Below are 16,367 nucleotides of genomic sequence, written 5' to 3'. Positions count from 1 at the left end.
ACCTGCCTGACCCTAACCAAAGGGGTTGTTAACCGCGCGGGAAAGGTGGACCGAACCCGCCACAAGAGGTCTCTCCATTGAGCACTACTTGGAGCAGGAGGATGCATGGGTGCCAGGGGGCTCTGTCCGTAAATCCCTCGCCTTCCGGGCCTTGCACAAAAGGCCAATGTGACTCGGGATTGGATCTCGAGGCCCGCATACTAGTCTACAGGCAGAATCTTGGATTAGTAATCCCTGTGGATTGCTGGATAGCCTTCGGGCGGATTATGGATAAGCCTACAGGCTGGACTTTATGTATTTCAAAGATAAATATGATAACCTGTTGAAAAGGAACTTGTTTGACATTGCTTTTCTATGTCAAGTGCCATTATTACGTGAAGAAACCAGTGCCTAATGGGCTAATTAAGGAAGCTAATTGATACATGTCCAACTAAATGTGTTAGGTAATTAAATAACTAAAATAACCAGAGAAAGTGCGGAGGATGTGGTCATGGGTCCATCCTACGGATGGGTGATCCCGGTTGGCCAGGAACTTTTCTCAAATCATGATGAACAGCAAGAAGATCATTCAAAGAGCACGAACAGCAAGAGCGTTGACCTAGAGTCTAAGTTATAAATGATCCCGATTTACACTGTTTTAGGGGAACGGAATGGGACTATGCCTTATGGTAGAGAGGTCGAGCCTTGAATCCCTCTCGTTTCCCATTCTCCTTGAACCAAGTGCAGCGTGAATCTGCTTCGGACCTGGCATTTCTGCGTAAAGTAGTTCGCTCGGGTTCGACGCTAGTTGCCGTTTAGGAAATGACCAATAGAAAAAGCCTTGACGTAGGTCGGTCCTAAGTGGGAATGGCCAGAATACTTCCACTACGTGGTAGACGTGGAAAGTCCTAGATCGCAAACCCCGTAACATTCCATGGGAGTGCCGGGCGGAGCTTTCTAGACATCCTTTCCGATGGACTGCTATGACATGTCCTAAAGATAGGTGGTGGACACGTTACACAAGCCATGTACAATCTCCATAATTATCCTCTGGAGAACATTTGGAATGCAGATGAGATGGGCATGCAAGATTGCAAGGACAAAGGTATGCAAGTACTGGCTCGAAAGGGGTCAAAAGTTGTGTATGGCATAACACCGAACAATCGTGAATGGCTCACAATTCTTTGTTGTGTCAATGCTGCCAAAAAAGACCTTCGGGGTTATTACATTTTCAAAGGGAGGAAAGCCATGCAAAACTACTTCATGGAATGCGAAGATGGGGCTGTTATGTCAATGCAAAATAAAGCATGGATGACTAGGCAACTATTTGAGGCTTGGCTAGAACATTTTAGAACTGCAATGCCCAATCCTCCATCCCCCTCATACTGCCATTTGCTAGTTGTTGAGGGCCATGGAAGTCGCACATGAGTGTGGCATAGACATTGTCTCAATACCCTCACAGACATCTCACAAGATCCAACCATTAGATGTGTCTATTTTTAAGCCCTTCAAGGCCAATTTTGGCAAGGAGAGGAACCTTTGGTAAGCTCGTAGCTTCTCCACACATGCAAGTAAGGGTGAACTAGCTAGCATTGCATCCATGGCCTTAAATATTGCTTGCACAGAAAGAAATATTTAGGCAGGCTTTAGGGAAACCGGAATCTAGCCCTTGAGCCATGACATTCTCAACTACAAAAACTTGCCATGCTCCAATTTGGATGTACATGTGCAAATTGAAGACCTCAACCATGATGTTGATGGTAGCATGGATGCCCAAGACTGCAACCATGTTCTTGAGACACAATTTATAGAGAGTGTTGAAGATGGGTTGAACACCCAAGAAATGGATGACTGCAGCCGTGTTCCCATGACATCGCTCATGGAGGAGTTGGAAGGATATGTTGCTAGTACTCTTAGCCACTTGTCTGACATGTGTGGGTCACCAAATGCTTCATCCACTAGTATGGATAAGCAAGATTGCAATGTTTTGGAATTGTTGCAAGTACCTCGGGAAAATGTTACTATCACCCGTGTGCATGGGGGGGCTTTTGTGGACTATTCCAACAGCAAGAAACTTACCTACCTTGCATGTGCCTGCAATGCAAGAGAGGCTAAAGCATGCACAAAGGCTATAGAGCATGAGAGATAAGCAAAGAATGGATGCCATTGGATAAGGATCCAAGTAATCCTATCTTGTAGCTACGTCTTAGAGCATTTTATAGTAGCTATAGGCCTCATTAAGCTGCCCATGTTGCTAGCTAACAATAGTAGTTGCAACAACCTTTTGTCTCAATGATGTAAAACCTGACAATTAACTTGTACTTAGATCAATAGCAACTTAACTTACACTTGAATTTTTCTTTTCTTTCTCTATTGCCTACCTTAATCATTGTTTGGAGGAACAATGCAAATATATTGCGAGAGAGAGAGAGAGAGAGAGAGAGAGAGAGAGAGAGAGAGAGAGAGAGAGAGAGAGAGAGAGAGAGAGAGAGAGAGAGAGAGAGAGAGAGAGAGAGAGAGAAATGGCCACAACATGTTACTTGGCTGTAATCATGCTACTACCCTTCTCCAAGGTCCAAACTTCCCATCTTAATCATCATCTACATGACGCAAAAGACATTGCAGCATAATGCCACCTGAACAACCATAAATAAGAGTTACATAAGGTGTGAGAGAAAGAAAGCTCACCAATGGATACATGATGTTGCTTGGCTACAATCATGCCAACACCTTGCTCCCGAGACCAAACTTTGTTCCAAGGGTGGTTGTATATTCTTACAAAGAAGAGGCTACATGTGCAAGAGCTAGACATAAAATGTTTCGTCTACTAACAAACACCTAAAGATCGATTTCTGCACAAGCCATAATCCAAGCAACAAAATAGAAGATTGGTCACTTTGTGAACAAAGCACATCATACATACACATTCAGGTGGAGGAGCCTTTCCGTAAAAAAAGAATTACTAGTACCTGTAAATTGCTTGGAAGAGAAAGCAGGTCTACAATCAGGTCTTCCTTTAGGTTTCTTCTTGCAAGCTTTACCCTTTGCTAGCAAATTGAGCTAGCCTACTTGTGGCCACTCACGAGAGGGTGATTCTCTCATTGTTCCATCCTTCAATTTGCACAGGTGCATGCACAAAGAACAATACAATCAGACCAACAATATTCCCTTTGTACACATGACTGCCCTACATAGATGAGCAAAATATATGGAGCTTGTAGTGTTCAAATACATGGATGAAGCTATAGAAGATAGGTCCCTGCAACTAAGACCCAATCAATTGATGACATTGATGACAACAAAGATAGATCACCACCATGATGAGGTGTGTGAGTGTGCACTTTCCCCTTCTCTGTCCATGCTTCTTTCCTTTCCTGGCATCTCCCTGTACCTACTCGATACACAATCAACACAGAAAGCAAGTACTTCTAGTTTGTCAATTTCCCTTTGCAATACTATTTTTGGTAAGGCAGTACTGTTGTTATGATGTTACAATTATCAACAAACGCGATTCATTGAAGCTGGCCAGCATGAACTAGACCAGTGCAGCACGAACTAAAGAGAAAGAAGGAATAATCTGGATGTGATAAAAGGTGGTTCCTCAGTCTCTCTATGCATGCAACAGCAAAACATCGGAGGCCTTCATTCTGGCAACGGATGAATTACTGGCGGCACATGTTGGAGCCTGGCAACCATGGCAGAGTTGGAGGATGCTTGGTTTCCCGTGGCTTCACCTACAAAACAACAAAGGAAGAGAAGTGGAAGGAAGGATTCGTGATTAGTACAAAAATGGCAGTCGACCAAAGGGACGTGTACATGCATGCCTACATGCAACTGATATGGTTTGGCACTATCACTATACTGAAGTGATAGTGCCACTTGGCAAGGCACTACTCTTCATAGAAAGGGGGGGAGCCATGCCCCAAAACTCTGTGCCTTTTTTGCCCATCTGTTTTTTCTTTTTTCTTTTTTGTAAATTTGACTCTAATTGCCATATTGCATCACCAACTTTCTTTTGGGCCTGAGGGAAGGGTGGGCCTTGTTGCCATGTGCTCAACCCGGTAGTTTTGACCCAAAAACTGGCAGAAATGGGTGGGGCCCAATAGATTTACCCTAACCATTTCCTGCTCCGCCGTCTCCTGCTGGTCGCCTGCTCTCCTGCGTGCAAGAATTCATGGCGCCACTATGTCATCGTGCCGGAACCTTGCCTTCCCCGCATGCACTACGTCTACATAAAACAAGGAGACTGCATTAAGCGCATGCCGGAACCTTGCCTTCCCCGCATGCCTCCATAAAACAAGGTTGGAGGGTCGCACTACAAGTATAACTTCGTGGTTTTTCCATAAGACAAGCCAGGTATGCGCCTCTCTGCGAATCATCCTTCTTTTATTTGGATATCTGTGTTTGATTAATCTGCGCTTCTGTTTCATGGTATCTGTGTGCAACTCTATGCGGATGCATTTAGAGATCTCTCCACTATATTTCCCCTCTTTTTTATGCATCCATCTCTTTCTCTCCCAATGATTATTTTGTTGGGTTGTTGCAATTGTTTACCCTAATGTTGGATGGATACACTCTGCATCTACCAAAAAATTGAACTCTATGTATTGGGTTCCTCTCCCACTGAGTCTGCATGCACCAAAAATTGCACTCACTTTACACAAATAAAAGATTTTAGATTCTGCATACATGAGATCTTGTGAGTCTGATATGAAAAACGATTTTCTTGCCTTGCATGCAACAAATTGGATATCCATATTGCATGGCAAAAAACTAATACTTTTTTTTTTTCATCCACCTTGCATGCAGGAATTCTTGCACTTAGAGGAATCATATTTTGTATACGTAGGAATCATTCATTTGCATCTAGTGGATACTGCAAATATCGAAGGGGGGATTGTTAGTTTTACCGATTGAGTCAATTGCAGGCTTGCTAGGTTTGTCTACGATCTTTGCAACTTTGTTCGAATGAATGTGAATCACATGTACCTATCCCAGTTAGAGGGGAGATGTTTCAAGCTCTCTCTCTTCCCCCCCACCCCCCCCCCCCCCCCAAAAACCCCTCTCTCTCTTTGACAGGATTTGCAGCCAATGCCCTTGATCAATATAGATAATTTGAAGTGTATGTATTGGGTTCCTCTTCCACTCTGCATGCGCCAAAAATTGCATTCATTTTACATTGTGTGTGTGTGTGTGTGTGTGTGTGTGAAGCTTTCTTTGTTTGCTATAGGTACACAGGTGTGCTTTTTTCACCCCCACTAACCCTGGTGCGACTGGTTCTCTCACACACACACACACACCCACACGCTCTCTCTCTCGTCCCCAAGAACGTGCTGCTGAGTGATGCACTTTTCTACTCATTTCCATAAAGGGACTGTTAAGAAAACAACCCCCCCCCGGCGGCCCCTCTCTCTCGCATTTCTTTATAATCAGCCGCACGTTACAATACGTATACGTATCTTCTGTCTCCTCCAAAATATGTAGGCTACAGCCAACCTTTCACTCAAACTCCACTACTACTGCTGCTATTACTGCAGCTACAGCTACACCCTCCAGCATCTGATCTGTTCTTGCTTGAGATCAGCTTGAATTGCTTCCGCAAGTGGCCTAGATATCATAACGCTGGATTCCTTCTTTCAAAATCTCTCTCTCTCTCTCTCTCTCACACATTTCACAATTACCCCTCATCAGCCTCATCAGCTTGAACCATTTCAAGCCCTGCAGATCTAATCAACTTCCTCATCACATTTGCACTCTTAAGTTCTTCATTTCGATGCACAATTGCAACCATCACCTGAACCCATCCATTACCCCCACTTCTACAGGCTGCATTAAGTGTATAATTAAAACTCATTGTCCTTCTGCTTATCACCACGATCCACGAGTAAGAAGCACCAAATCAAGTTTCAGAAGGCTTATTCTGGCAAATACACATTGAGAACCATTTTCATTGAACCCCAATGGGAAATGCACTTAAGCTTAATATCAGCCTCTTGTAGGATGTAATTAAGCTAATTAGTATCAGCCTATTGCACGATTGATACTGAGATTGTTTATTGAACTCCAATATGAAATGTGATTAAGCTTAATTAGTATCAGCCTATTGCAGGATTGAGATTGTTCTTGCTAATGCGAAAGGGTGTAAACCACTAAATTTGTTGTCATTCTGAATTGCCTGGAGAGTCTATCCACCAGGATGGGTTATGAAGAAACAATCAAAGCCATGGTAGCTGATAAGTCTAGGAAAGTTCCTATTGACAGGCTATATATTATTTTTGCACTATTGGGAACAAATTTAATGACTTACTACTTTTGTTCTGGAGGTGGGGGTCATGGCAACTACAATGAGCCTAACACAGAAGTGCATGAGCACTCGCGTGTCTTGCTCTCGACTCCAGCCAACGAACTAGCATATCAGCTTAATTTGACACAGCTAGAGCTCTTTAGAGCCCAACAGACAATGCTCACTATTGAGAAAGAGCTGAATGAGTCAGTTCAGCGGTGTGACAGTCTAGCCAAGGACATAGAACAAGCTATGGAGCTGATAAGAGGGGCAACTGAGGCCATTAAAGAAAGTGGAAATGGGGACAATGATCCTGGGAATCCATGGTCTGAATGGGCAAAGCTTGGGAGTAGGAGTGATTTTATAAGAGAGCTGCAAGAGTTCATTGCTGTGAGGGAACTCCCACTGGGTTGGAGTAGTGGTCTTGCATCAAATAGTCTTATCTCTCCCATTGGCCATGCTTGTGTTCTGAACAGAGATGACTTGCAGAGATATATGGAATATGAGGTGGGTGGAGAATGCCCAGATGATAAAGATCTGGGACAAAGGCTGCTTTTACATGGTTGTGAGCCACTACCACGCAGGTAAGCATATCTATAGCATTCACTAAAAATCAGCTTCTTTGGTCAGTGTTTGATATTGTTTTGTTTGTTCTGGTCAAGAGGTTATGCTCGCTTGCACTTAATTAGTTGATGTATTGAATTGAACTAAGTAGATTTTCAAGCAAGAAGCTTTGTTGTGTTGCCTGTTAATTCTATCACAGTGGTAAGAATCTTAGGTAGAGGACATTTATTTTCTGATGCTTTTTTGACATTGGATTGCATATGTTAAAGCATGATTATAGTATTCCACACACACGGTTTCATATTGATCATGTTAAGCATGAAAACATACATGTACAGTCAGGTGGATGTTCTGATTATGTATGATGTATCCGATCTGTCAGCACCTATGTGAAACTAGTGTATATGTAGCTGGCCCTGGGTGATCTCTAATCCATACTAGAAATAATCCATAAATGCTGTTTTATGCCACGATGCCATACAAGGTGACCTCTAATGTGAATTTCTCAGGAGATGTTTTGAAAGGAGCCCAAGGAACTTCACTGATCCCTATCCAATCCCCAAATGCCTATGGACCATCCCACCCAACAACAACATCCACTGGACTGCCTACACCTGCAAGAGCTTTGAATGTCTGAATGACCGGAAGAAACACCACATCTTCGCTGACTGTTTGGACTGCTTCGAGCTGGACGGGCGGGAGGAGACACGGTGGGTGAGGGAGGGAGGCCCCACAGACTTTACCATAGATGAGGTGCTGGTCCTGAAGGAGGATGGAAGCATCAGGGTGGGGCTGGACATTGGGGGGGGCACAGGGACCTTTGCAGTGAGGATGAGGGAGAGGCAAGTGACCATAGTGACTACCACCATGAACTTTGATGGGCCCTTCAACAACATGATTGCACTGAGAGGGGTGGTGCCCTTATACGTGTCCATCTCTCAGAGGCTCCCCTTCTTTGACAACACACTGGACATTGTGCACTCCATGCATGTCCTCAGCAACTGGATCCCCACTGAGACATTGGAGTTTATCCTCTTTGACATAGACAGGATCCTGAGGCCTGGGGGCATCTTCTGGCTGGACCACTTCTTCTGCATCCGGCCAGAGCTCACCAACACCTATGTGCCCCTGATTGAGAAGCTGGGCTACAAGAAGCTCAAATGGGCTGTTGGTGATAAGCTTGACAGGGGTGCTGAGCTGCAAGAGGTCTACTTATCTGCTGTCTTGGAAAAGCCCTACTCTAGATTAGCCACTGCTGCAGAGGAACTGGCATCGGCTCAAATTTGAGTTGCAACAATAATCTTCTGTCATCACATCAGCTACTGATCATGATTTTGCTTTTCCAAAGGTAATCTTATCCCTTCTATTCATGTGAATCTCTAACCTCTTGTTCCTGAAGGCTATATCCTACTAACTTTTGATCATCATTATGCTCTCATGTTTGCAATATTGTATCCCTTGCTCTCTATGAATTTGACCTTCCATCTAGGCCTACTAAATGAATTGTAATTTCACATACATATCTGAATAATTTCCTCTCCTTTGTAATGAAGAATGCTCTTAGACATTAACCTCTCATTAATCTACAATCTATCAACATCAAATAATGGTATTTGCAAACTTACACACTATAAAAAGAGCTTTCACTGTCTTATACAAAGAGGATATTATAAACCCTATTGCATGCTTCTATAATTTGAAATAAGCTCTCTTTCGCTTATAGAGTCTTCAAGTTTCATAATCTCTCTCTCTCTTTTTTTTCGTAAATATAATCTCTCTCTCTAAATTGACTGTATATGTCCAAGACATTATATTGTGGTGTCTTACAAATCTTTACGAGTCTTGTTCCTACTAATTCATTGAAGAATTAATCCTTGTATTGTGGTTTCCTTTGTATTTTCATTGCTGATTCATTGAAGGATGCTATTCATTTGATTTATCACGCCATTCATAAGCGAATGCATTGCTGCAGTTTTGAAAAGTTTATATAATGGGTTGTATTTGATGGACATAAAAGTTAGGTTTATGTCAAGGCTTATGTCAAAGGAAGATGCTTAGAGAAGAATCCAGGTTCCATTGTCCACATTCTCATCATTTCCTTGACCACTATCTAATGATTACCTCCTGAGCCATGTGAAGTTAGACTACAATGCCTTGAGAAAGGAGATGATAAATCTCAATTCAAAGGATGGCTTTAGAGTATTCAAAAGGTTTATATGAATCTTGCTAAAAAAGCTAAGAGTGCCACTTGGAGGTTGGCTTTGCCCTCGTGGTCTTGTAACGAGAACTAGTATGGCCTCTCATGGTTGGGTTTCTAGTTGTAGCGAGCTCACTACTTAGTAATGATCATGCCACTTACTCTTTGATTATCACAATTGCTCCCTAAGACCATGGTAGCTTAGATGAAGTTGATAACTTCATGGTCAGATGCAAGTGTGTTCATAATAATTTGGTTAAAGTTTTTAAAGGTTAGCTTAGTTTACTAAGTATCATCCTATCATATTCCATTCCATGGTTTTGTTGTACGACACTTAGATGTTATGGGATACTCAAGCTCCATTTTATGGATTTAGTTTTCCATCATCCATGAATCTCTTTTAGCAATGAGTTGTTCATCCTATAAACCTCAAGATTTGAAAAAACCTCCTAATTTTTTTAGAAGGATTCACATGAGTTGAGTATATCACTTTAGTATTGTGCATTCAAAAGAGGTAGAAGGCTATGGTGGGGAAAATTGAAGAGTTTGCCATTTATCCTCTACTTCATGGAGCTCTTTTTCTACCTAAAGTCAACCTCATAGGTACATCTCAAAGAGGAGTCCAACCACTTCTAAGGATTTTACTAATGTGGTCAAAACAAATATTATCAACATAGTCACATTCATAGTAAACTCATGGGAGTGGTTAATCTTGGTGTTCTAGATATTTGTAAAGCATACTATGAATTGTATATAAGTTGGTTGCGCCACCATCCATAACAAATATATTCTGTATAAAAGTACAAGTGTTGACAACATTCGTGGGTGTCATTTTGGGTAGCGCATCATGGTACTTATCCTTTAATGGGAACCACTAATAAGACACTATAGTCATTAGGCCACAAGACTTACTATTCGAATTAGGTGGTCCTTGAAATATGTGGTGTTGGGTGTAAAGGCAACTGTGCTTAGCCGCTCACGTATTAGTTACACTCATAGTACTCGTAGACCTATACACTGCAGGTGGTGGGTGCCTATCATTGTCACTTCATTCTTTATTCTTTCAGTGACATTTGAATAAGATAAGGTGGTTGAATAAGATAAGGTGGGCCAGTCACATATTGTGATTGTTGAGTTCCCACATATTGTCCTCTTGCTCTCTTGCTCCTTTCACCATAGCTCTTGCTTCCACTCAAGGCTTCTTCCACTCAAGGCTCACTCCTTTCAATTGGTATCAAAGCAGAGATTGATGAGCTCTTTCCCTTTAGTTTGCTTCAATCCGTGAAAACCTACACAAGTTCATTTTCAAGGCAATTGTGGTTTCTTCACCTCGAGGTATGCATTGAGCTCCACTTTCTACCTAGCTTCTTCCCTTCACTTGATGCTTGTTCCAAGGCTTCATTGGACCTTGCCCAACATTGAGAAGCCATCCTTGAGGCTAGAAGGAGCAGCAAAACTAGCAGGAACAGCTAGTGTGATTTGCACCTAGCTCTCTTGCTCTCTTTACTGCTTCATCTCACCTCATTCAAGCTTCTGGCATTGCTTCCGACACTTTGCAACCCTTGTGGCCACTTCCCCAACATTGGTCTTGTGGTTTTTGAGCACCATTTGAGCTTTGTACTCCTTGCTTACTGCCATAATACAATAGTAGACCTATTGTAATAAACCTAAAACAGTGTCTACTTAGAGATAATGGCTCCTATATTACTCTATTGTTACTCATTTAATACTGGCACACTGGTAAATATTCGGTTATTTCTTAGAGATGCTTTGTAGGCCACATTGACCTCATTTGGATCAGCTTCCAGGGGTTTCATTGCTAGAATAATATGGCAACATACTATTCTATCAATGATCCTGTATGCTTTCAGAGCACTTTGGATGCTTTCAGAGCACTTTGGATGCTACATTGGTGTATAACATTGATGTTACATGCTTGGTTGTGCTCATAACATGCTATTGAGTTGAGACTAGAGCTTGGTTTTATTGACATTGACTGTCATTCACTGTTATGGATGCTACTTGGATGCCACAGTAAGAGCTTTGTAGACTACTTAGGTCCCATGCTTTTGGATGTCTGTCATATGGATATTAGATGTCTAAATGCCACACACATGATGTGTTGAGCTTCTTATGTCTATTTGACATTTGACCTTTGTTCTAGTGGGAGCTACTACTTGACACTTGGATGTTGCATAGAGCACTTGATCTTTGCAATTGAGCTTGAGTGTATTATAGTGAGATATTGAAACTCATTTTTGTGACATGTACATACTCTCTTGATATGTATTGAATAAAGTTACCCTATTATAGGTTGGTTTGATCTCTTAACTTGGACATGGCACTTATATCTGATAGGGTGTTATAAGTGGTATTTATATGCTTCTTGGTTATATATTGAGCTTTTCTCATTTGGTTATGCATCTGTCAATTCTCTTCATTTACCCTTGATATCTATCCTGTGCATGATATCTATGCCTATTGCATGTATGGTTATTGACACATTACAATTGTGATAATCTTCAATGCCACTTGTTCCTACATTTTTCATCTTGATTGCTCACAGTGGGTTGTTGACCTATGTGCTAACACCTCACATGGATTGAAATTGTAGGATGTTGAGAGTGCCCTCTTGACGGAAGAGGTGAACATAAAGAATATGGATGCTTCTTATATGTCACATGGATTTAACTATGAGAGGTCGGCAGGATGAAAAGGGCTATAGTAGAGACTCTCAAAGGTCTTAGTCTAGAACTCGTGGGTTGTCTACAATAAGGCTCATGGCCATAAGTTCCGGTCTTACTTGTCATTATTATGATAAAGCATATCATATTCGGCCAGTGTCATAAAATGCGTAAAGACACGTGCAAGGAAAAGGGTAAAGAGAAAGCGCAGGAGAAGAATCATGACTGTAACATTGTGTCTAGCAAGTCTAGCATCGAGATTGAGGAGATTAATGTGGTGATGTTTGATGTGTTTGATGATCTCATATTAGCAACCTTGGATGTTTCACAGTTGGGACTGATGCTTTGTTAGGATATACTCAGTGTTAGTTGATAGATTTAGGGGCTTCCTTTCATGTGACCTCTCATAGATAGTGGTTTTACTCCTATCACAGAATGACTAGATCTGTCTGTTTGGGTAATAACCTAGCATTGGAGATAGTTGGTATTGGTGATGTCTAGTTGCAGTTCGGTTTAGATAGCATGTTGAACCTTCATGATGTATGTCATGTACCAGCTCTCACAAAGAGCCTAATCTCTACTAGCATCTGGGATGATGCAAGTCATTTTGTCTCTTTTGGTGATTCCTCATGGAAGATTACCCATGGGAATCTTGTTCTTGCATGTGATGTTGAGTCTAGTATCCTCTATCCCTTGCTTGTATCTAGGTTAATTGACCATATTTTGGCAATCGCTACAATTCCACATGTTTCTCTTTGGTATCGTGGCCTTAGCCGCATGTCTTTGAAAAGAATAAAAATGCTTACCAGTTTGTAGTATCTTGGATCCCTAGACTATAAGTGCTTTGAGTCTTCTGATCATTGTTTATATGACATGCAGATATGTAGTACGCATAAGAAGTCTAGCATTAAGCGCATGGGTGAGCCTTTGGCTCTTGTTCATTTGGATGTATGTGGTCCCATGCCCTGTTAGTTACTAGGTAGTGCAAAGTGCTTTGTCACATTCATTAATGATTCCTCACATAAGGTCTGGGCCATCCTATTAAAGTAGAAATTGAATGTCTTGGCTTGCTCTTATTAAGAACCAGTTTGGGTATAGGCTAAAATGCCTAAGGTTACATAATGGGGGTGAGTATGTCTCGAAACCTTTTGAGCAATTTTCTGATGAGCGAGAGATTAAGCATTAGTTGACAATCCCTTACACCCCTCTTGAAAATGGTATTGTCAAATGCATGAATAGAACGATTCAGGAGAGGGTCCATAGTATACTTAGCAAGGCAAGCTTATCATATCACTTTTGGGCTGAGATAATTACTACTACCATACACTTGATTAATAGGTCCCCTTGCACTGCTATTGATTGCCGAGTTATAGCAAAGAGATGGATTGGGAAACCTCCATTATATGCTTGTTTGCACATCTTTGGTTGTGAGGAATTTTGTCATGTTTCCAAGGACAAGTGCGATAAGTTGGATTCTAAGTCTGTGAAATGCATCTTTCTTAGTTATGGAAATTGTAACATGCCCACTTGTTCCCGTCAGGACATGTCTTAGCAGTCCATCGGAAAGGAGGTCTAGAAAGCTCCGCCCGGCACTCCCATGGAATGTACGGGGTTTGCAATCTAGGACTTTCCGTGTCTGCCACGTAGCGGAAGTATTCTGGCCATTTCCACTTAGGACCGACCTGAATCAAGGTTTCCCCTAATGGTCATTTCCTAAATGGCAACTAGCCTCGAACCCCAAGCGAACTACTTTACGCAGAAACGTCAGGGACGAAGCGGATTCATGCTGCACTTGGTTCAAGGAGAATGGGAAACGAGAGGGATGCAAGGCTCGACCTCTCTACCATAAGGCATAGTCCCATTCCGTTCCCCTAAAACAGCATAAACCGGGATTATTATAACCTAGACTTTAGGTCAACGCCCTTGCTATTCATTTACTTTGAGAATATCTCCTTGCTGTCCATTATGATTGAGAAAAGTTCCCGGCCAACCGGGACCACCCATCCGTAGGATAGACCCATGGCCACATCCACCGCACTTTCCTCAAGTTGTTTTAGTTGTCTAATTACCTACCACATTTAGTTGGACAGGCATCAAACAGCTTCCTTAATTAGCCCGTTAGACACTAGTTCCTTCACATAATCTTAGCACTTGACATAGAAAAGCAGTGTCAAACCAGTTCCTTTTCAACAGGTTATCATGTTTATCTTTGGAATACATTCATAAAGTTCAGCTCGCAGGCTTATCCATAATCCACTCGAAGGCTATCCAGCAATCCACAGGGGTTACTAATCCAAGATTCCACCCATAGACTAGTATGCGGGCGTCGAGATCCAATCCCGAGTCACGTTGGCCTCTTGTGCAGGGCCCGGAAGGCGAGGGATTTATGGCCAGAGCGCCCTTGGCACCCAAATGTCCTCCTGCTCCAAGTAGCGCTCAACAGAGAGACCTCATGCGGTGGGTTCGGTCCACGTTCTTGGCGCGGCTAACAACCCCCTTGGTTAGGGTCAGGCAGACAGTCGGGGGTAACTGGGGCTGACTCTCCCTTTAGGCCTTCAACCTAAAGCGTTAGATATCTTTTCATCCTTTAGTTCATTGAGTAAACAAAGAAAATAGTGCTCTCTAAACTATTACAAGCACAATCATTTCCAGTGGTCGTTATTTGGTCAATTGCTAAGGAGTGACTCCTTCTCTCCGAATGCATCCAGTATTCGATCCGGGATCGATTGCGACTAGGCAAGATGCCCAAGGGTTTGTTTGTTAATCCCTTATGTCCTTGGGTTAGGGCCGTACCCTATTAACCCAACTTAACCAATACCTTAAGTTCTATTAACAGTAAATCATGACGAATATGTTGCTCCAAATTATTGATTGGTCCTTTGCTTCCAAGCAAATACCTAATTCCCTTATCTTGGCAATTTTATAATAGGATGACTACTCATCCTCTTGCGAGTTAAACTTGTGCAAGAATCTTCCAATCTCATTCCGAGGAATTGGCCATTCTCTTGTGATCAAACTGCAAGATCATGCGACGTTGTAACTTGTTGCACAAGTGTCCCATCTAATCCATGGGACCATTTCACCCATCGAATGGCGTCTTCTAATCACGGAATCATGATTAGATAAGAAACAGAGTTTAGGGTGTCTTCATATCTAATCCATTACCGATTACACTAGGCCGACATTGTCGGTCCTAGGGGTTCCAACTTAATCCGAGTTTCATCTTTTTAAAGAGTGATCTTTAGGGTAGAAACCCTAGATTGTTTCTTGCAAGTGCGTCCAATTGTCCCTACATTCCATAAATGTGGGCAGGACTTTAGGGTATGAGAGTTTCGGCTTGGCAATAAGTGCGACAGGTCAAGTCCTTAACGTGCTAAACCCTAGTTAGCACTTGGAGTATATTGTATCGATTTAACCATCCTAAATGAATCCTTTGCGGTTTAGGTGTTTTGGGTAAACCAATTTACTTGTTTTACTTGTCTTGATCTAAAAGGGGAAAAACTAGTTGCATTACGATACAATTCTCGTAAGCACACGATTCATTGCCTCTACATATGATAAGATTTACAAACCCTAACTTTTCTTGTTAAGATCAAAGCGTATGTTGAGTTACGTCATAATTTCCATTGATCCTACTAGGACATGCATTCACGATTCATGCCACAAGCTTTTAAGGTTTTATGTTAAAACAAACCATGCAGCCTTTCCATAACTACGTTTCTAAATGAAATTATTCGTACGACGAATGGGCATTATGCAACCTTTCCTAACTACTGCGCAATTAAATGATTTTTATGCCAATTGAAGCTAGAGTTAACCTACTTCACGTAACCCTAGAATCTTTTAATGCCTTGCAATTTCCCATGGTTGATTACTACTTTTTCTAATGAATCATTACGAAGAAGATTTGTCTAAAAATTGCGACATGTGACTTAATCTTTCAATGCATAATCAAAGGTGTACTACAATAATTTCGACTTTGTAATGATAGTCATTAGTTGTTCTAGATTCGTTACTTTGCAATGCACAAAGGCAACTTGCTAACAATGCATAGGTATCTTATGTTCTTTTTCATTCATTCCATTGAAAAATACAAATGACCAATCTTTAATCATGAGTTACTTCTTTTAAAATAGCCAATGAATTTCAATCTCATCAAACTAGGTGGATTTGACAAGCATACGTGCATCCTAATTTCATGAATTAACCATGCATAATTGGAATACTTCAACGTAAATCAAAAATAGGAAGAAAACCTAGACTTGTGGATTCGGTGAAATATCCACATGAATATTAGGAGATGATCCTCCTGCGGTTGCGCCTTGTGACTTTTTAGGGGCCATCGTGAATTCGACTTCTGGTTAGTCTTTGCATATTTGAATTACTTGCCTTGGTTTGCAGCCTTATGATCTTTGGCCATCTCCTTCGTACGCGCAATTTCCTTTGAGGTTCGGCTCCTTGACAGAAGTACCGACTTGCGAAATTTGGCTTCGGAAGGCCTTAGGCTTCTTGTGAAGGCCCTTGCGGCAACGAAGGCTTAAGAGCTATTCTTCACCTTGAAATTCCAAGGTTAGGAATGGTTTTATGGGCCTTGCGGAAAAGGGAACTCTAAATCCCAAGCCTATGGCTTGTGGGTGATTGGTGGAAAGGGCTTTAACCT

At 41.8% G+C, this 16,367-nt stretch overlaps 1 protein-coding gene and 1 pseudogene across 3 annotated transcripts; both read left to right on the top strand.

The window, feature by feature from the left end:
- The first annotated feature begins 1,086 nt into the window (after positions 1-1,086).
- On the top strand, positions 1,087-1,645 carry LOC148022898 (MFS-type transporter clz9-like; annotated as a pseudogene).
- Positions 1,646-4,028: 2,383 nt separating this feature from the next.
- LOC148022897 (putative methyltransferase At1g29790) lies at positions 4,029-8,456 on the top strand. Of its 3 annotated transcripts, none has more exons than XM_087695844.1 (3): positions 4,029-4,335; positions 6,089-6,846; positions 7,336-8,456. In XM_087695844.1, the coding sequence occupies exons 2-3, from the start codon at positions 6,176-6,178 to the stop codon at positions 8,111-8,113; spliced, it is 1,449 nt and encodes a 482-aa protein (XP_087551970.1). In that variant the 5' UTR covers positions 4,029-4,335; positions 6,089-6,175; the 3' UTR covers positions 8,114-8,456. The 3 variants fall into 3 exon arrangements, with proteins under 3 accessions (XP_087551970.1, XP_087551971.1, XP_087551969.1); XM_087695845.1 differs by having other exon boundaries at positions 4,031-4,335; positions 6,303-6,846; positions 7,336-8,455; XM_087695843.1 differs by lacking the exon at positions 4,029-4,335 and having other exon boundaries at positions 4,342-6,846.
- The last annotated feature ends 7,911 nt before the right edge of the window (positions 8,457-16,367 follow it).

The sequence above is a fragment of the Lygodium microphyllum genome, chromosome 16 (genome assembly GCF_053477565.2).
Source record: "Lygodium microphyllum isolate KBCC chromosome 16, Lygodium_microphyllum_v1.1.10, whole genome shotgun sequence".
Taxonomy (NCBI): domain Eukaryota; kingdom Viridiplantae; phylum Streptophyta; class Polypodiopsida; order Schizaeales; family Lygodiaceae; genus Lygodium; species Lygodium microphyllum.
This window is presented reverse-complemented; position numbering and strand designations above follow the sequence as displayed.

Bases quoted from the DNA above. Each gene is read 5' to 3' on its own strand.
- LOC148022897 (XM_087695844.1), top strand. From the start codon at position 6,176: ATGGGTTATGAAGAAACAATCAAAGCCATGGTAGCTGATAAGTCTAGG. The intron at 6,847-7,335 runs GTAAGCATATCT...TGAATTTCTCAG, and splicing joins TGTGAGCCACTACCACGCAG to GAGATGTTTTGAAAGGAGCC.